This window comes from Scyliorhinus torazame, chromosome 2, assembly GCF_047496885.1.
Source record: "Scyliorhinus torazame isolate Kashiwa2021f chromosome 2, sScyTor2.1, whole genome shotgun sequence".
In the NCBI taxonomy this organism is placed as follows: domain Eukaryota; kingdom Metazoa; phylum Chordata; class Chondrichthyes; order Carcharhiniformes; family Scyliorhinidae; genus Scyliorhinus; species Scyliorhinus torazame.
In genome coordinates this window covers 60985304-61007382 of record NC_092708.1, presented here as the reverse complement: position 1 = coordinate 61007382, position 22079 = coordinate 60985304, and the positions used below count along the sequence as shown (strand labels likewise).

Genomic DNA, 22079 nt, shown 5'->3' with positions numbered 1-22079 from the left:
GAGCTGAGTCCACAAAAGATCAGCCTTGATCTCATTGAATGGTGGAGCAGGCTCGAGGGGCCAGATGGCCTACTCCTGGTTCTTATGTTCTTATGTCCTGCTGGAATGAGCGGGAAGTGTCGTGTTCCCTGTTTTGTAGCGTGTATGCTCTTGCCTGTGATTGGCTGTGGTGTTGTGTGTGTGTTGATTGGTCCGTTGATCTGTCCATCAGTATGTATGTATGTTTGCACCATGATGTTTACCTAAATATCATGACATCCCCCCCTTTTTTACGAGAACATGTACCTATGTGGTTATAAATAGAGATGTGTACTGAGTGCAGCTGAATGTGTGTGTGTGCAATATCTACAGCATGTACATGGGGCTAAACTATATACAAGGGGCGATGTCGGGTGCAACATAGCAATGAGGTTGTACCATAAACAAAGGACGGGGAAATGTTGAACGGCAAAACAAACTCCTGTAACAACAAGGAAGAACAGAAACATATTAACACAGTGGTATTATGAGTTCAATGTACAAACAGGCTCATAAGTCCAGTCTAGTAGGTGGGCGACAAATTCGGGTTGACCGTTAGGGTGGCACACCATTCATCACCCGGATTGACAGTGTTCACTTGCAATGGCTGGTGGGTCCTGGCTGGAGACATCCGGTTCCCATCAATGACTGCAACACGGAAGGCGTCCCAGTCGTCTGTGTCACTGGTCTCGATATCGTCTGGGCACGACTCGTAGTAAGGAGGCTGAATGGTCCGCACGTCCCTGCGAGGTTGCCGGAATTGGGGAACATTGGCAGGTTGAGCTGCTCGACAGCAGGCAGCGTAGTGGCCCATCTTGCCACAGCGAAGGAATTGTCGGTTTCTTGCCGGACTTTGCCGCTTTAAATGTGCGGCTCCGCAGTTGCCGCACGTCGTGACGTCATGGCGTTCGTTGCGCCACTGCACATGCGCAGTTTGGTCTTGCGTCGAGCGCACATGTGCATCACGTCCCTCTCTGTCGACATCTTTTTTGCCGCGCACAAATGCGGGAGGCCTCGGAAAGTGCGTGAAATGGCCGCGGGCCGGGAGGAACTCGATTGCCTGGACCCGTTCGGCCTCGTAGGACTCGTGCCTCGCCGATCCGGTCGCGTAGGACCCCTGCCGCGCTGATTCGGCCGCTTGAAATTGGGAGTAGCGCCTGGTCGCGTTTTCATGCAGGACACAGGCTTCGATTGCGGAGGCTAGGGTGAGGCCTTTAATTTTTAGGAGCTGCTGGCGTAGGGTGCCCAAGGTGAACCCAAAAACAATCTGGTCCCGAATCATTGAATCGGAGGTGGAGTCGTAACCACAGGACTGCGCGAGGATACGGAGGTGTGTAAGGAAGGATTGAAAGGGCTCATCCTTACCCTGCAGGCGCTGCTGGAAGAGATACCGCTCGAAACTCTCATTTACCTCGATGATGAAGTGTTGGTCGAGTTTGAGAAGGACCGTCTTGTACTTGGTCTTGTCCTCACCTTCCGCGAACACCAGGGAGTTGTAGACATGGATGGCGTGTTGACCTGCCGTGGAGAGGAGGATGGCGATTTTTCTGGTGTCCGAAGCGCTCTTCTTTTCGTTGGCTTCCAGGATGAGCTGGAAGCACTGTTTGAACAGCTTCCAATTGACGCCAAGGTTTCCAGCGACTTGTAGCGGCTGCGGTGTCCATGGCGCAGGATGGCAGATTACTGATGATTCGTAGGTAGGTCCCACAGGTACCGGGTTCCACTCCTGGTACTAAGATGTGTTGGGTGCTCTGCTCCACAGACGAACCAACACGGTTGCGAATGGTACAACTCAGTTTTATTACTAACATATATTTACAGTGGTAAACTGGTTACTGAGGTTCGATCATAACCCTTGAATCTGTGGACCTATTCCTAACGCTATCTTGGAGTGGCACTCAGCACATGGTGGATGTCTGAGTGGCTTGCTATGAGCTCTGTGCCCTGAGCTGTCTCCTGCTGGAATGAGCGGGAAGTGTCGTGATCCCTGTTTTGTAGTGTGTATGCTCTTGCCTGTGATTGGCTGTGCTGTTGTGTGTGTGTTGATTGGTCCGTTGATCTATCCATCAGTATGTATGTATGTTTGCACCATGATGTTTACCTGAATATCATGACAATTATGTGCAGTCTTAGTCTCCACATTTAAGAAAGGATATGTTTAGGGCAGCATGGTGGCGCAGTGGGTTAGCCCTGTTGCCTCACGGCACCGAGGTCCCAGGTTCAATCCCGGCTCTGGATCACTGTCCATGTGGAGTTTGCACATTCTCCCGTGTTTGCGTGCGTTTCGCCCCCACAACCCAAAGATGTGCAGGCTAGGTGGATTGCCACGCTAAATTGCCCCTTAATTGGAAAAAAATTACTTGGGTACTCTAAATTTATAAATAAAAAATAAATAAAAGAAGGATGTGTTTGCATTGGTGGTAGTAGAGTGAGGTTTTGTGAGATTGTTCCCTTGAATGTGGGGTTATCCTATGAAGAAAGGGGAAGTAAATTGGGCTTATATGCTCTGGAATTTAGAACGATGAGGGGTGATCTCACTCACACGTACAAAATTCCGAAGGAGGTTGACAGGGTGGACCCTGAGAGATTGGACGTGATCGAACGGCCACGCTGCGCACTAAAAGCAGCGCGCCATGGGAGACCCTGATCCCGGGATCTAACAACGACGTTGCAATGTAAATCCCGCCCATTGTGGGCAGGATCACTTTTTGGCAAATCTGCATATTAGAACGAGACAACTCATCTCACTTTAATGTGCAGATTCCTGAGGCATCCGAGGTGTCGCCTCGAAGACATCGGGCGAGCCCCGTTCAGTACAGGTCTCCACAAAAGGTGAACAGACAGAAAGGCACCTATGGGGGTCTCCAAGGGGGTTGGAGGCCCCCAGGTACATGACTTATGGGCAGGGTGGTACCCAGGCACCACTGATGCAAGTTGGGCACTCTGGCAGTGCCAGCCTGGCATGCTGGCAGTGCCACCTGAATGCCACAATGACACTGCCAATATACCTAGGTTGCACTGCAAGCTGGCAGGGGCACTGCCAGGATACTTGGTTGGCTCTGCCAAGGTGCCAAGCTGGCATATTCTATGTGGCGGCAATCGGGTGGCTGTTGGGGCGGGGATGCCCAGGTATCCCCTCATGGTGAGTTGAGGCTTCCCGGAGGGTTGGAGGCCATTTAGAGGGCTCCAGAGATTGGGATGCCCTGCTCCCTCACTACACTGAGGAGTTCCAGCAAGCAGAGCTCCTCAGTACAGAAAATGGGGCTATGTGTGGCCTCGGCTGTGCGTTCCTCGCTGAGGCACCCTATCAAACCCGAGTGATGTTTGATAGCGTTGTGTTTATCTGCACTGTGAGCACCAGGGTTGTACCCTGGCGCTACTGGTGCCACATGGGAACCCACCCTGGCAGTGCCACCTGGATGTCTGCCTGGCACTGCCAAGGTGTTCAAGTGGCACTGCCAATGTGACATTGGCGATCGGAGGGGTGCCTTGTGCGGGTGTTGAGGGAGTGCAAGTGGGGGGGTGGGCGGGGGACCCTTTGTGCTTTGGGGCTTGAGGGGGGGTCGGGTGTCACGTCGGGGGCTACAGAGATTGGAGTGCAGGGCTATATGAGTCCTCGGTTGCACGCTCCCCGCTGAGGCCCCCTATTGAATCTGAATGCCTTTTAATAGCGCCGGGAAACACGAGGCTAAACGTGCTCGCGATTGGACTTAGTTCCCATTTAGCTTAATCGTGCCCAAAGTCATTTTTTGGGGCCTTGGGGAGTTTCTCCCTGTTCAAGGCCATCATTCTTTCATCACTGGGAGCTGAACTCTGCGGCCAGACCTGCTACTCAGAGATCATTCCACCATTTTGAAAGGGTGTCTGATCGCTAAGTGAGCTTGAGGGTCCCCCACACCCACGGGCAGTATCACCCCCCCAAACACATAGGCATTTCCCCACCCCCATGTGAGCTCATCCTGCTATGGGTTTGCTGAGGGCACCCCTTTTCAGGTCTCGCCATGCCCCCTTTTGGGCCCCTCCTTTCAGGACCCCTGCCCTTAAAATACACAACCTTCATATCCACGCCTCTCCCTCCCCCACCTTTCACAAATCCCCTCATCCCTCCCCTCAGGCTCCAACCCTTGGCAGTGCCACTCTGGCACCCGGGGACCCTGCCACTGCCAGCCTAGCACATTGACAGTGCCACTGTCAATCTAGCAGTGTCACCTGAGCACATTGGTAGCACCAGGGTGGCAGTGTCAGTGTGCTAGGCTGGCAATGTCAAGGTGCTCAGGTACCAGAGGGCGGGTCAGGGGGCCACCCTGCACTGTCCCCGACCCACAAGGGTCTCAAAGGCCTTGGAAACCCCCCAGGTGCCATTATGCTTGATCCACATTTGTGTGGACCAGTACAAAATGATGCCTGGTTGAGATTTGCTGGGAGACCGTTAGTTCCCGGGCACCAGGATAAGCCGATGCAGACATGATTAGATGAGCCAAATGGCTCATTTAAATATGCTGATCTGGATCTCTTCCAGCGCTGGTGAGACCCAAATCGTGATGACTTGCGAGGATCGATTGAATCTTGCAAGACGTCTCAAGTGTCGTTCATTCTGCGAGAGGCCTCTCACGAGATTGAATGGCCTCGTCGCGTCACCAAGTCAGGCGCGATGAGGCCGGTAAATCGCGCCAATAACACCAGCTGGGCAAAGCTCATATTTTATACAAGTTCAACAAGATTTACCAGGATGCTGCCTGGACTGGAGGGCATGTCTTATGAAGAAAGGTTGAGGGATCTAGGGCTTTTCTCACTGGAGTGAAGAAGGCAGAGAGGTGACTTGATAGAGGTGTACAAGGTGATGAGAGATATGGATAGAGTGGATAGCCAGAGACTTTTCCCCAGGGTGGAAATGGCCGTCACGAGGGGACATAATTTTAAGGTGATTGGAGGAAGGTATAGGGGAAATGTCAGAGATAAGGGGCGTCATTCTCCGCCGGCGGGAGTCTCCGTTTTGCCGGCGCCCGGGGGTTTCCCGACGGCGTTGGGCTGCCCCACAATGGGAAACCCCATTGACCGGCCAGTGTAACGGAGCAACCCGCCGGCGGGTCGGGGCAGAAATGTGGCGGGGCGGGATGGAGAATTTTGCTCAAGTTCTTTACACAGAGAGTGATGGGTGCGTGGAATGCACTGCCAGCAGAGGTGGTGGAGTCAGAGTCATTAGGGACATTTAAGCGACTCTTAGACAGCAGTAATTTGAAGGGGTGGAGGTTAGGTTGACCTTAGGTTAGGATAAATGGTCAGCACAACATCGTAGGCTGAAGGGTGTAGCGCAACAATTACTCACTCAAGTCGAGAAGAGATTAAATCAATCGAGGCTTTATTAACCAAGACTTGTTACCCAGCAGCTCAGTTACAGAATGCGGCTGCTGGGAGAACTCGAGCTCTTATACTCCACCTTCAGGACGGAGCCAGAAGGCAGCAGATCCAACCAGGACCTGGGACCTGTCAGCCAATAGCCTCTCGGCTTCACAGGTACCGTATTACCCCTAATACTTACCACCACAAAGGGTCCGTACTGTGCTGTACTGTTCTATGTTCTAACCTCTATGTACTCTATGCCCCTATTAACAAAGCCGAGGATACAGTATCCTTTATTTACTATTCTCTCAACCTTCAAAGGTTTATGATCATATACACTCCGGTCCCTCTGTTCCTGCGCCCCCTTTTGGAGTTGTACTCTTTATTTTGCATTGTCTCTCCATGTTCTTCCTACCAATCACTTCAGATTTCCCAGTGTTGTACTTCAACTGCCACTTGTCCGCCCTTTCCGTCAACCTGACTATGTCCTTTTGACGATCGACACTATTCTTCTCACAGTTCGCAATGATTCCAAATTTCGTACCATCTGTAAATTTTGAAATTGTGCACTCTACACCAAGGTCAAGGTCATCAATATATATCAGGATGGGCAAGGGGGAATCTAAATAAAGTTGAAAGAAAATTACATTTTTCGATTGAGTGGGCAGCAATAGGAGAGGAAAGACCATCAGCTGGAACATAATAAAGTGGGCCACCAGTACGGGAGGAAAAGTGCAAATGTATCTGTTTATCTGCATGTTTTATTTCTCCTTACTGAGACACACACTGCATATATTGGTGGAGAAATTTGTTTGTGCAGAGCGTTGAAAAACACCTCATGAGCCCTGCAGGTTAATCAACATAACATTGGGAATCAACATTAGTCTGCCATCAGTGCCACCTACACAAACAAATTTATTTCCCATTGACTTTGAATTTTCTTTAAATACCTTGAGAAACTACAGAGGATACCGTAGGGTTGATTAAATAGCGTGTGCAACACAGAAACAGGCCATTCAGCCCAACCAGCCCATGCCAGTGTTTATGCTTTTCTTCACTCTCCTGAGAGCCTGCATCAACTCAAACTACCATCTTCATCATCTTTTCCACTCTCCCTGAAGTGCTTGTCCAGCTTCTGTTAAATGCAGCTGTACGATTCACTCCAACTACTCTGCGTGATAATGAGTTCCACACTCTTTTGGTAAGGTCCCACATAGGAGATTTATAAGAAGGAAAATGCGCATAGGATACAGGGTAACTTGATAAGGTGGATTCAAAATTGGCTCAGCAGTATGAGACAGAGGGTGATGAATGATGGCAGCTTTAGTGACTGGAAGCCAGTGCCCAGTGGCGTACAACAGGGATCTGTGCTGGGTCCCCTCTTGTTTGTCATTTATATAAATGACATAGATGACTATATAGGGGGTAGAATCAGTATGTTTGCGGATGATACAAAGGTTGGCTAGGTGGTTAACAGTGAGGTTGACTGTCTTGGGGTACAGGAAGATATAGACAGGGATGGTCAAATGGGCAGAAAATTGACAGATGGAAATTAACCCTGGAAAATGTGAGCTGATACACTTTGAAAGGAATAATGTGACAAGGACGTATTCAATGAATGGCCTGACACTGGGAAGTTCTGAGGAACAAACGGACTTCGGACTTTGGCGTGTTTGTCCATAGATCTCTGAAGGCAGAAAGGCAGGCTAATAGGGTGGTGAAAAAGGCATATGGGACACTTGCCTTTATCAATTGAGGCATAGATTACAAAAGCAGGGAGGTCATGTTGGAGCTGTATAGAACTTTGATGAGACCACAGCTTTAGTACTGTGCACAGTTCTGGTCACCACATTATAGGAAGGATGTGATTGCACTGGAGCGAGTGCAGAGGTGATTCACCAGGATGTTGCCTGGGATGCAACATTTAAGTTATGAAAAGAGGTTGGATAGGCTTGGGTTGTTTTCGCTGGAGCAAAGACTGAGGGGGTGACCTGGCCGAAGTGTACAAGATTATGAGGGACATGGACAGGGTGGATAGGGATCAGCTGTTCCTCCAAGTTGAAGGGTCAGTTCCGAGGGGACACAGGTTCAAGGTGAGGGACAGGAGATTTAAGGGGGAATGTGAGGAAAAACATTTTTACTCAGAGGCTGGTGATGGTCTGGAATGCACTGTCTGGGAGGGTGGTACACGCGGGTTGCCTCACATCCTTCAAAAAGTACCTGGATGAGTACTTGGCATGTGGTAACATTCAGACTATGGGCCAAGTGCTTGTAAATGGGATTAGGTAGGCAGGTCAGGTGCCTTTATGCGTTGATGCAGCCTCAATTGGCCGAAGGGCCTCTTCTGCACTTATTCTGTGAAATATGTTTTTTATCTAAATTACTTATAGGATTTCTTGGTGACCATCTTATGTTGAGGGCCTCTAGTTCTGTTCTTCCCCATAAGAGGAAACATTCTCTCTGTATCCACGGCGTCAAAATCTCTCAATTTTAAAGACCACTATTAGGTCAGCCCTATCACCTTAAAAAGGCAACATTTTGACCATTCATTTTGTTTACTTTCCTTTTCTGAACTTGAGCATCAACTCCACCCTTTTCAATTTCCCTTCTATTTATTTATTATAAATTTGAAAAAGCGTCGGGAAGTCTAAATCTTGTGTCAGTTAGTGTTTTTTTTAAATCCACCAAACCAACCTTTTTATCCACAGGGGCTGTTTAGCACAGGGCTAAATTGCTGGCTTTGAAAGCAGACCAGCAGCATGGTTCAATTCCCGTACCAGCCTCCCTGAACAGGCGCCGGAATGTGGCGACTAGGGGCTTTTCACGGTAACTTCATTTGAAGCCTACTTGTGACAGTAAGCAAATTTCATTTCTTCCCTGCCTGAACCTCGGGTATTTTCTTTGCCAGCAGAAATCGGAATGCCCTGATGTTAATGGCCAGACTGCTCAACTACAGACTTATTGGTGCCTCGTGGCGGCCCACAGCAGTCAACTGGCCACTATAGTTTTTTAATATTCTTTAAAAAAAGTAAATTTAGAGTAAACAATTAATTTTTTTCCAATTAAGGGGCAATTTAGCGTGTCCAATCGATCTACCCTGCACATCTTTCGGTTGTGGGGGCGAAACGCACGCAAACACGGGGAGAATGTGCAAACTCCACACGGGCAGTGACCCAGAGTCGGGATCGAACCTGGGACCTCAGCGCCGTGAGGCAGCAGTGCTAACCACTGCGCCACTGTGCTGCCCTTTATTTTTTTAATATTCTCACATGAAATTTTAGCACTCTGTCATAGAAACATAGAAAATGGGAGCAGAAGGAGGCCATTTGGCCCTTCGAGCCTGCTTCATCATTCATTATGATTATGGCTGATTACCCAACTCAGTAACCTGTTCCAGCTTTCTCCCATATTCTTTGATTACTTCAGCCCGAAGAACTATATCTAATTCCTTCTTGAAAACATACAAATGTTTTGGCCTCAACTTCTTCCTGTGGTAACGAATTCCACAGGTCCATCACTCTCTGGGTGAAGACGTTTCTCCTCATCGCTGTCCTAACCCAGTATCCTCAGACTGTGACCCCATGTTCTGGACAACCCCTCTATCAGCTGATGACCAGTTCAAATTGTTCACTGCTTGCTGGGAATATAAAGTTCGTCAAATCCTCTCGAATACACTTGTTTTGCCTGATGTGTTGTTGCCTCTTCACAGGAAGTGGGATGAGGTGATGAGGTGGACTGCCTAATGAGTGTTAATTACCAAGTTCACGCAGGTGACTGAAACACTCAATATTAATGTGCTGACGGCAAGCAGGAGGTAGAGCTAATTATACGAGATTGCTCATCCACCAGTAAGTTAATGTAACCATACTGGTTTTCACAGTTGCTTTGAGTTCAAGTGTGTAAAGAGAATGATTTCTGGCCAACTGTTACAGTCCATTTTGATTCATTGCTTTGTCCATTTGTAAGTATCCTGTTTGATTCACCTTAGTGCCAGTTTGATTGTCAAAGCCTTTAAGGCTCCACAGTTTCTTAGCAAATATTTGCTTCACTAGGTACTGCATGAACCCGTACCAGCCTCCCCGAACAGGCACTGGATTGCGGCGACCAGGGGCTTTTCACAGTAACTTCATTTGAAGCCTACTTGTGACAATAAGCGATTTTCATTTCATTCAACCCACGTGAGTGAAAATGTCCAATTTCAGGTATAACGTTGCCCTCAGTGATACAGGCTCAAAGGCTCAGAATTACTGAAGCTTTGAGATGTTTTAATGGCCTGAATCTTTGATATGTGGAACTGCAAACAGCTCAATTAAATCGCTGATGTGCCTTGGGACCCGATGGATGTCAGGAACGTTACTCAGGAAGTTTAAGCTTTCGATTGCAAGTTTTACCTCGTCTGGATTGCTACATGTGTCACGATGATAGTGAGATCAGATGGCCAGAACCAGAGAGACTTGGGCTGTTTGCTCTGTACTTACTCTGGTTTTTACACGGATTTATTCAGAACTTTTCTTAGTGGCTGTAAAGCCTGGTGAGGAACACACTCAAAGTAAAACAGCTGGAATGTCAAAACTGGCAGCACCAAAGCACCCCAACAATGCTCACTACCCCCCTGACAATGTTCACCCAGCACGGACATTGTTTCTGGAAGGGAGGGTAAATACTGTCCCCCCTGACAATGTTCACCCCAGCCCGAGAATGTTCACTCCCCGTTCAACCTGCTCCTGACAGTGTTCAAACCCCCACCCAACAATGTTTCCAACCCCCCCCCCCCTCCCTCACCCCCGAAAAAGTACAACCCTTCCCTCCTGACAATGATCACTCCTCATCCCCCGTCTCGAAAATGTTCCTCCCCACCCTGAGAAAGTGGAAAGTAGCATCGTTGTCAGGGAGGGAGAGTTTTCAGGGAGGGGGAAATGAGCGTTGTTTAAGGTGAGGGTGGATGGATGAGCCGGTGGGAAAGTGAACATCATCAGTGGAGTGATGGAGTAGGGTGAAGAATATTAGGACATTGTGGGGGGTGGTTGAAAATGTTGGGAGATGGTGGGTGGGTTGGGGGGTGTTGAACAAAGTCAGGGGGAGGGTGTGAGCACATGTCAGTGGGGCACATTGTCAGAAGGTCATGCTGTGTAGTTTTGGAGGTTGACAGGCCCATTTGAAAACTCTTCAATTCAAAGAACTGAGGACAATCGTTAAATGGTGTGTCTTCAGTCTGTGATGAAAAGGTGGGTGCAGTCTCACTTATCACTTGGCTGAGTGCGTCTGTCACTGGATTCAATCTGTAGCCAGGACTGGAAGGTGCAATATTTCCAATGTCAAATGGTACTCAGCCACTATAAATTACAGTCAATGGTGGGGGTGACCACTCTGCCTCGGAGTGAAAGACCTGGGTCAATATTTTGAAGCAGATTTTGTAAACTGAGTCTGTCATCCTACTTTATTTGACAGTTGCTTTTGCCAATTTTATTTCTTGATAAAACTGATTCCCAGTTGATAGTCGAAATATTTGATCTGCTACAATATCATTGGTCAGTTAAGAGGACATTCCTGTAAAATGTTTTTATTTGCATTGGTGGCAGATTCTGTGAACTCACTCCTTCCTGGTTTATGAGGTAAATATGGTTAATTTAATAACCCATCTCAAACACTATAATGCCTAATACCAAAGAGGAAAGAAACTTGTCAATCATTCTGTTCACCAGCGAATGCTCTGTTCCCCCCACTGCTGGCATCATTGTTGTGGGCACATTGTTGATTGACGCTTCCTCCTCCATTTGCAAACCCTCGCCATCCTGCTCCTGATCCGCTGCCACTCCCTTGCTGCCTTGCCACCCCCTTTCTCATCATGCTCCCAACCCCTCTTGCCGGTTTGCAGATCGTGAGAGAGGCAGTGGGGGGGCTCGGGAGCGGAACAGTGAGTGGGAGGCAGCAAGTGGATGGTGAGCAGGAGACAACAAGGGGTTGGGATGGATGGGGGGGAGGGGTAGCGGTGACAACAAATAGGCAGCAAGAAGTCAGGGATGGGGTGGTGAGCAGGAGATGCTGAAAAGGCTATTCTTTTAGGACTGATGCAGGCAGCTAGGTGGGACATCACTGAGAGTGACGTCGCAGGCAAGTCCATTGCCATTCTATTTTACGATTTGTAACACCAGGCTAGCAGCAGTGAGAACAAATAATTTCTGTGGGAGCCCTGATGGTAAGAAACTCCAGTTCAGGGAGGAGAGTGGACAATCACACTTTGTTCTTTACCCTACAGCCAAACATGAATAATAATAATCAGTTTTGTCACAATTAGGCTTACACTAACACTTCAATGAAGTTACTGTGAAAAGCCCCAAGTCGCCACATTCCGGCGCCTGTTCGGGTCCACAGAGGGAGAATTCAGAATGTTTAAATTGCCAAACAGCACGTCTTTCGGGACTTGTGGAAGAAACCGGAGCACCCAGAGGAAACTCACGCAGACACGGGGAGAATGTGCAGGCTCCGCACAGACAGTGACCCAAGCCGGGAATTGATCCTGGGCCCTGGCGCTGTGAAGCAACAGTGCTAACCACTGTGCTACCGTGCAACCCATATATCACAACTGCAAAAATTGCCTGTGACCAATCTACTTCAAACCTGTAACTGCAGAAAAGTGTACGACAATATTTTTTGTTTAATAAATAGGGTTATAGAATAAAAACGGTAAATATTGGAAATGCTCAGCAGGTCAGCTGGCATCTGTGAAGAAAGAAGTAGAGTCCATGTTTTAGCTCAATGATCTTCTGTTAAATCATCTTTCAGGTTTCCAGCATCCACAACATTTTGCTTTTGTACCTGGAGTATGGGTTGATATCCTGGTCTAAACTGCCTCTTTGTGAAAGGCAGTTTGATAATCAAATGAGAGGGAAAATGTACTAAAATGGTGTTATGATCCCGTTGAGCGAACCATAAACCATAATAAATACATTTAGTGAATAAAAGCAAATCACTGCGGATGCTGGAATCTGAGACCAAAGAGAAAATGGTGGAAAACCTCAGCAGGTCTGGCAGCATCTGTAGGGAGAGAAAAGAGCTAATGTTTCGAGTCCAGATGACCCTTTGTCAAAACTTTGACAAAGGGTCATCTGGACTCGAAACGTTAGCACTTTTCTCTCCCTAAATTTATTGAATGATTCCCAAATGAAGAAATTACCAACAGGATTCAACTTTTTGTAGCTACAAATCAGAATCCACATAAAATGAATTAACAGGGAGATTGCAGTTGGCATGAACTATAAATTATACATGGAATAACAGATAGAACATAATCGATCCCACGGGATGACAAGTATTTGTATCACTCCCTGGCAAAACGTGCAATCTCCCAACTCAGTTTCCAGAAAGTAGGATTTCTCCCTTTTCTCCCTCAAAGGATTTGGTCCTCGAGGCACCTGCAATAGTAGCTCCACCCCAGCTGGAGACAGCTGGCATCCAAACAGCAAACTCCTGCAGAATCGCCTTAGCTAGGCTCAATATACTCAGGTTCCCCAGCGACTTCTTTACCTTCTCCTTTAATAAACTCTGGCAAAACTGAAGCATAACCTTAGAATTAAAAAAAATAATTTAGAGTATCCAATTCATTTTTTCCAATTAAGGGGCAATTTAGCGTGGCCAATCCACCTACCTTGCACATATTTTGGGTTGTGGGGGTGAAACCCACGCAAACACGGAGAGAATGTGCAAACTCCACACGGACAGTGACCCAGAGCCGGGACCGAACCTGGGACCTCAGCGCCGTGAGGCAACCGTGTTAACCACTTCTGCCACCGTGCTTCCCTAGCATAACCTTAGAATTGTCCCATTCATAATTTCTGCTCTAACCCTATCTTCAGCTTTCAGTCCTTTTTAATTATATTAAATGCCAAGTTACTTATAAATGTGCCTTCTCTGTTCTACCCTTCTGCATCTTGACTTGGAAATGGTACCACAGGAAAAACGTTGCGGGTAGCCAGGTCACAGGATGGGTATTCCTTATTTTCCAAGAAACTTACAATTGATCCCTTATCATTGATGTAAATTCTTAAAACTCATTTTCAAACACTCTTAAAACCAATTACAGATTCCATAGACATTTCAAACAAATTTAACATTTTCCATATTGTTTTCAGGTCAAGTGTCATCACAATAGGATAGGGACATTAGAAATAAACAACTATATCAAATGAAAAGGGAATAGACGCAAAATGCTGGACTTACATTTGCAGGTAACATTGTCCTCATCCAAATATTGACCATCAGCACAAGCACAAACTCTGCCACCGGGAATTATCAAACAGAGGCTATTGCATCCGCCATTGTTACCACGTGTTGAATTCTCACCTGAAAAGGAGAGTGAGAAAAGTATGATGAATACAAACAGTCTTTGTCCAGCCTCTTTTCTCTGCAGTTAATTAACTCTCCGTCCATAATCTCCTTCCACAACCCCAATCCTATTTCCTTCTCTTTCCTCCTCTGGAGTAAACTACCACCAATTCACCTGCAACCTTTTAAAAACATGGGACGTGATTCTCCGCCGGCGTGATTCTCCGTTTTGCCGGCGCCCGGGGCTTTCCCGATGGCGTGGGGCTGCCCCACAATGGGAAACCCCATTGACCAGCTGGCGTAGCGGAGAATCCCGCCGGCCGGTCGGGGCAGAAATGTGGCGCGGCGGGGTGGAGAATCCCACCCATGGTATGTAGGTGTCGCTGGCTGGGACAGCTTTTATTGTCCAGCCCTAAATGCCCTTGAGAAGGTAGTGCTAGATCTGTTGGGTTTGTGCAGCATTTTATGTTTTTCTTTCAGACTTTCAGCATTTCCAATATTTTGCCTTTTTTATAGAATAGGTTTTGTTTGCTCATAAATATTGTTTTTGTATACATTTAAAATAGTAAACTTTATCCTATTTATTTAACCATATTGGTTATATAAGACAGAGAGTAGGGGTAGAAGGGTGTTTTTTAGAATGGAGATCTGTAGCTGCTGGTGTTCTGCAGGGATCAGCTAGGACCTCTGTTGTTTGTCGTAGAAAAATGATCTGGGATCAGGGTCAGCATCCTTTGGAATTGCGCAAGTTCTTTGTGGCACCGTGCAAGCCCATTAATGGGACCTGAATCCCTCCGGGACTGGCATTACTGTCCACATAGGACACTCATGATTCAATCCCGGTGTCAACACTGAGTCTCACAAACAGAGGGCGGGATTCTCCCGTACCCGGCGGGGCGGGGGATCCCGGCTGGACGGAGTGGCGTGAACCACTCCGGTTTCGGGCCGCTCTAAAGGTGCGGAATCCTCCGCACCTTTAGGGGCTAGGCCCGCCCCGGAGTGGTTCGTACCCCGCCGGCTGACGTGGAAGGCCTTTGGCGCCACACCAGCCGAGGACGAAGGGACTCCACCGGCCGGCGCGGGTCCGTGCATGCGCAGGGGCGTCAGCAGCTGCTGATGTCATCCCCGTGCATGCACGGGGGGGGGGTCACCTACGCGTCGGCCATGGCAGGGGCTGACATGGCCGGCGCGTAGGAAAAGGGTGCCCCCCACGGCACAGGCCCCCCCGTGGATTGGTGCGCCCCGATCGTGGGCCAGGCTACTTTGGGGGCACCCCTTGGGGCCAGATCGCCCCGCCCCCCACCCAGGACCCTGGAGCCTGCCCGCGTCGCCAGGTCCCGCCCGTAAGGGACCAAGTCCAATTAACGCCGGCGGGACTGGCATAGAACCAGCAGGACTTCGGCCCATTCCGGGCAGGAGAATCGCCGGGGAGGGCCCGCCGACCGGCGTGGCGCGATTCCCGCCCACGCCGAATCTCCGGTGCCGGAGAATTCGGTGGCCGGCGGGGGCGGGATTCACGCCGCCCCCGGCGATTCTCCAACCCGGCGGGGGCTCGGAGATTCCCGCCCAGAAAATCCAGCCCCATATCAGTGGTTTCTGAATCCAGACTAACTCTCCGGCAACAGACCCTGGTGCAGATGTTGCATTAAGCAATTTAGAAGTATTCTGGCAAAGATTCCTGTTCCACACTGAATGGTGTAGCACAGTGGGCTAAACAGCTGTCTTGTAATGCAGAACAAGGCCAGCAGCTCGGGTTCAATTCCCATACTGGCCTCCCTGAACAGGCGACGCAATTGGCGACCAGGGGCTTTTCACAGTAACTTCATTGAAGCCTACTTGTGACAGGAAGCGATTATTATTATTATGGTTAGTGAGCAGAACACTCCTGCGAGTTATCCAATATTTTTGACAGTGGGTTAGGGCTGGGGAAAAGGAGCAGCCTCGGCAAGCCCATTGGTTCCAAACTTCCACAATATTAGGTGATCTGGTTGGCCTCAGAATATGAAGAAGGAAGATCTAGAGATTGTGCCATCTGAGTGGCATTGAGGGCTGGCTGGTATGGAAGTAACCTGATTGTTTTTCTGGAGTTATAGGAGCTTTTTCATCTCATAAGCCACAAAACTAATTACAATTTATCTGCAGCTGGCCTCTTCCACGGCTGGAAAGTCAGCAGACACCGGGCGAGGCATGTTTTGTGCACAGACCACTCAGGAATATCCGAACATAGAATCACAGAATCCCTACAGTGCAGAAGGAGGCCATTCGGCCCATCAAGTCTGCTCTGTCCCTTGGAAAGAGCACCCTATTTAAGCCCATGCCTCCCTCCTACCCCGTAACCCTACCTAACCTTTTGCACACTAAGGGGCAATTTAGAATGGCCAATTTACCTAACCTGCACATCTTTAGACTGTGAGAGGAAACCGGAGCACCCAGAGGAAACCCACGCAGACACGGTGAGAAAGTGCAAACTCAACACAGACAGTCACCTGATGCTTGAGTCACATTGTGTTAATTATCAAAGACCTTTTTACATCTGTGTGCACATATATGTTATAGCTTCCTTTCATGTCATAATAGCACTCAGTGCATCATGTGATTCTAAACCTTGAACCTTCAGATGATCCTATGTGCCCCATTTAGCCAAAATGCTAATTATGTAAGGTTGTCTAAAATTACTGAACAATTTTATGAAGGAGGAAAGTTCCTGGCTGATGGACTTATTGTAGAACCCATTTTATCTTCACTGAATTCAGTCACTTCAACAGAAAATATGAAAATTGCTCTGTAGCTCCAAACTCAGATTATAAATTGTACTCTTAGAAACAATACAGCCAGACAAAGATTGTCAGCAATGGTTTCAGTCAACATATACTTAAATAAACTGCACTTGAATAGCAAATACATCCCGGTGACAAGGCTTGCTCTCCTCTATTTGTTTCTGTTCATAAGGAAAGAGAAAATCTATAGCAGAAAAATGGCAAAACTAGCCAAGACATAAAGGAAAATTTCTACGAAGATAAATCGTGAAGAAATTGAAATTTACCCCTCAAGGAATGGAAGATTACATGGTTAGATGATAGGAGAATTATGAAAACATTTTTTTTTGAAGCTGAAAGGAAAAATATAAGATGAGGGGAAAATAGTCACTGGGAATTGGAAGGAATGAGACAGGCTTGTGAAGGACTTGGAAAATGATTGTCCTGTATTTAAGTACAATATAAATTTCTAATATATTAAACAGTGATCGCCTCTTTTGCTTGCCTGTGCAGTATAACTGAGAAACATAAATATAATACATTCCTGTTCTTATTTGTAATTCCTAAAGGTTAGAATACAACATTATCATTTCCACGGCAATCATCCAAACAAAAACACTTTTTCTGATAACCTTTCATGTGTCATTTGCACTAATAAATATGCATCAACTGCTGAGTGCTGACATTTTGTGGGTGAATAATTGTATGGTTAATTCAAGGATAAATATGGTGTTTTGGACCATAAACACATCATTACTGCAAACAAGGCATGTGAACTATAGGTAATTGGTATCATTTATCCAAATACATTCAGCAAAGATGCGCATATTTGTTGTAACTTTTGTTATGCATGCAGGGCAATTAACCAAATTTATGGGGAAGTCTGAATTCCTTCTTTGTTTTCACAGCTTTATGATATGTCACAGGAATTTCAACTGAATAAAGAGTTAGAACTATACACGGAAAATTACAAGTGGTATGGCAAAGAAAAAAAACATGATAAGCAAATGATTTGCAAAGACAAGTGATTGATTTAACTGGTTCAGTATTCAGCCTCACTTGCATATTAGCGAACTTATCTCATTTAATGACACTGGGCCTAGATTTTCTCGATATTAGGTGTGCTGCTACTGCGTCAACTTTTAAAAAGAAATGCCTGTCACTCAACTTTAGATAAAGTTGCACGCAAAGGTATTTGCAAATCGCCTGGTGCAAATCCTGGTCGATGTTATGTCTAGGAGCAAATGAGCAGCTCAGCCTCTAGGGAATGGATGAGGATTAATGGAATAGCATTTTCAATCTGTGTTACAGACTCCATTCTTCAGGCTGGGATAAGGGTATAACTTGCCTTACTTGTCTTACTAAGACTAACCTCAATACCTCTGATCTTAATTTGGCTTGTCTTGAGCACAACTGCACAGAAGCTTAAGTTCATTTTCCATCTCTTCTTCATTTCAAAGTGATCACGTCACTTTTTGTCATTCCTACCAGTAGTTCCATCCATACCATGGTTCCTCAAATGGAAAATGAGAAAGAAGAGCAGGTAGCCATTAGCCCAGTTCTTCCCAATGGTAAAAATGTGGATGTTCTGGTGAGGGGGGTGTTATGTTCTAGTACAGAGACGATCACTGAGTCGGCATACCAAAGAACATCGAGTTCTAGACTAGCCAAATTTGTTAATGTATAACAAACTGTGGGTTGGAAATTAATACTAACAAACTGGAACAAACACAAACACAACTATGCACGACACATTCTCGGACAGACTCCCTCTAGGTCACAGTGTCACCTGCTTGCCATCTAGTGGTTGGAGGTCAAACATATTTACATGTACAATTATATACTTGAACACCATGAATGCCTTCTACAATGTGTTCCATCGCTCTGTGGAAGATTTCTGACACTGGGATTATGCCAAAGGGCATATGAAGAAAGAAATATCTACTAAACGGAGTATTGAATGAACAATATTTGGTACTTTCTTCATCGAGCTTAAGCTGGCAGAATCTTTGCGAAGCATCAAGTTTGCTGAAATATGTTGCACTAGACGTCTCACTTGTGATCTCCTCTCGCTTAGTTATCAGATGGTGTACCCTTTTGATATTTGCGTTTAAATTTTTAAGACTCATGCATAGTCTAAAATCATTATTTTGTTTTTTTACACACACCATCGAATTGACCCAATCTGTCGGCTCTTCGATCATTTTGATAACAGCAAGGTGTGTCATTCTGTCTAATTCAGCTTTTAGACAGTCATGTAATGGTGCTGAAAAGTTTCTTGGAGCATGTATCAATGGTTGAGCATCATTTTTTAGTTGACTCTCGTAGTGAAAGGTAAAACACCAAAACCCTGGAAAAATTCTGGAAAAGCCTGCTGGACTCCACCCATCCACTGTGTGTACTCAGTGCAGTCAGTGATATACACTCTTTTTACCAGTTCCACTACTTCACACGCTTCAACACCTAGTAATGACTCGCGTTCTTTAGCTACTATGGAGAATTTGACATTGGGAACTTTATCTTTTTCATTGAGTTCACACATCCCCAACGTGTCGATTTTCTGACCATTATAGTCCTTCAAGAAGACTGGTTTGTTTAATATTCTCAGTTTTACTTTCATAGCTTCAATATCACTCATGCTTATGAGGTTCGCTGATGCTCATGTGTCTAATTCAACATTGATGACTGATTTATTTATTCACAAAGAAACTGTCCAGTTGTCTTTTGTTACTATTGAAATATCATTTTTATAACTATTTGTTTCTGTAGGCAATGTTTTACTCTGGCTTCATTGGCCCTGCCTTCATTCGAGACTATGTCATTAAAAAATGCGCTTTCTAAGTTAATATCATCAATAGTATTGATGGACTTGTCTAGATTAACTTGTTTGTAAAACATTGTTTGGCAAATGATTTTCACCTTTGCACTTGTGCACATTTTTCTATAGAACAACAAAGAACAAAGAAAATTACAGCACAGGAACAGGCCCTTCGGTCCTCCCAGCCTGCGCCGATCCAGATCCTTTATCTAAACCTGTTGCCTATTTTCCAAGGATCTATTTCCCTCTGTTTCCCGCCCGTTCATATATCTGTCTAGTTGCATCTTGAATAATGCTATCGTGCCCGCCTCTACCACCTCCGCTGGCAAAGCATTCCAGGCACCCACCACCCTCTGCGCAAAAAACTTTCCACGCACATCTCCCTTAAACTTTCCCCCGCTCACTTTGAAATCGTGACCCCTTGTAATTGACACCCCCATTCTTCGAAAAAGCTTGTTGCTATCCACCCTGTCCATACCTCTGATTATTTTGTAGACCTCAATCAGGTCCCCCCTCAAACTCCGTTTTTCCAATGAAAACAATCCTAATCTACTCAACCTATCTTCATAGCTAGCACCCTCCATACCAGGTAACATCCTGGTGAACCTCCTCTGCACCCTCTCTAACGCATCCACATCCTTCTGGTAATGTGGCGACCAGAACTACATGCAGTATTCAAAATGTGGCCTAACCAAAGTCCTATACAACTATAACGTGACCTGCAGACCCTTGTACTCACTACCCCGTCCAATGAAGGCAAGCATGCTGTATGCCTTCTTGACCACTCTATCGACCTGCGTTGCCACCTTCAGGGTACAATGGACCTGAACTTACAGATCTCTCTGTACATCAATTTTCCCCAGGAATCTTCCATTGACCGTATAGTCCGCTCTTGAATTAGATCTTCCAAAATGCATCACCTTGCATTTGCCTGGATTGAACTCCATCTGCCATTTCTCTGCCCAACCCTCCAATCTATCTATATTTTGCTGTATTCTCTGACAGTCCTCCTTGCTATCTGTAACTCCACCAATCTTAGTATCATCTGCAAACTTGCTAATCAGACCACCTACACCTTCGTCCAGATCATTTATGTATATCACAAACAACAGTGGCCCGGGCACGGATCCCTGTGGAACACCACTAGTCACCTTTCTTCATTTTGAGACACTCCCTTCCACCACAACTCTCTGTCTCCTGTTGCCCAGCCAGTTCTTTATCCATCTAGCTAGTACACACTGAACCCCATACAACTTCACTTTTTCCATCAACATGCCATGGGAAGCTTTTTTCAAACGCCTTACTGAAGTCCATGTATATGACAACTACAGCCCTTCCCTCATCAATTAACGTTGTCACTTCCTCAAAGAATTCTATTAGGTTTGTAAGGCATGACCTTCCCTGCACAAAACCATGCTGCCTATCACTGATAAGTCTATTTACTTCCAAATGTGAATAGATCCTATCCCTCAGTATCTTCTCAAACAGTTTGCCTACCACTGACATCAAGCTCACAGGTCTATAATTCCCTGGATTATCCCTCCTATCCTTCTTAAACAAAGGGACAACATTAGAAATTCTCCAGTCCTCCGGGACCTCACTCGTGCTCAAGGATGCTGCAAAGATATCTGTTGAGGCATCAACTATTTTGTCCCTCGCTTCCCTCAGTAACCTGGGATATATCCCATCCGGACCTGGGGACTTGTCCACCTTAATGCCTTTTAGAATACCCAAAACTTCCCCCTTCCTTATGCCGACTTGACCGAGAGTATTTAAACATCCATCCCTAGCCTCAACATCCGTCATGTCCCTCTCCTTGGTGAATACCGAAGCAAAATACTCATTAAGAATCTCACCCATTTCCTCTGACTCCAGGCATAAATTCCCTCTTTTGTCTTTGAGTGGGCCAATCCTTTCCCTAGTTACCCTCTTGCTCCTTATATACGAATAAAAGGCTTTGGGATTTTCCTTAACCCTGTTAGCCAAAGATATTTCATGACCCCTTTTAGCCCTCTTTATTGCGCGTTTGAGATTTGTCCTACTTTCCCGACATTCCTCCAAAGCTTCATCAGTTTTAAGTCGCCTAGATCTTATGTATGCTTCCTTTTTCATCTTAGCTAGTCTCAGAATTCCACCCGTCATCCATGGTTCCCTAATCTTGCCATTTCTATCCCTTATTTTCACAGGGACATGTCTGTCCTGCACTCTAATCAATCTTTCCTTAAAAGACTTCCACATTTCAAATGTGGATTTACCCTTAAACAGCTGCTTCCAATTCACATTCCCTAACTCCTGACGAATTTTGTTATACATGAGTCCAATTCAATGTTGGTGAAGTTAAAATCTCCCATGACCACACTATTGCCCCTACATTTTTCTATAATCTGTCTACATATTTGTACCTCTACTTCACGCTCACTTTTGGGAGGCTTGTAGTAAAGTCCCAACAATGATACTGCACCCTTCCTATTTCTTAGCTCTACCCATAGTGCCTTAGTGCTCGAATCCTCCATCGTGCCGATTTCGGCGTGAGAACAGCTGGTGAGTCAGTTTCAGCGGGAGCAGTGCGGAAGTGGTTGCTGGGAGGTAAGTCTGTCCTTTAAAAGCACTTGTCTTTGCAGGGGCAGGCCAGTCGATTTCGGCGGGAGAATCAGCTGGAGAGTCAGTTTCAGCGGGAGCAGTGCGGAAGTGGTTGCTGGGAGGTAAGTCTGTCCTTTAAAAGCACTTGTCTTTGCAGGGGCAGGCCAGTCGATTTCGGCGGGAGAATCAGCTGGTGAGTCAGTTTCAGCGGGAGCAGTGCGGAAGTGGTTGCTGGGAGGTAAGTC

The 22079-nt window shown here is 46.5% G+C and overlaps 1 protein-coding gene across 1 annotated transcript in view; it reads right to left on the bottom strand.

The window, feature by feature from the left end:
• The window catches only part of LOC140406643 (low-density lipoprotein receptor-related protein 1B-like), a 1956985-nt gene that overhangs the window by 358967 nt on the left and 1575939 nt on the right, over positions 1 to 22079 (bottom strand). The window contains exon 15 of the mRNA XM_072494650.1: positions 13576 to 13698. Coding sequence (XP_072350751.1) covers positions 13576 to 13698 — 123 coding nt within the window. The remainder of the gene's footprint in view (positions 1 to 13575; positions 13699 to 22079) is intronic.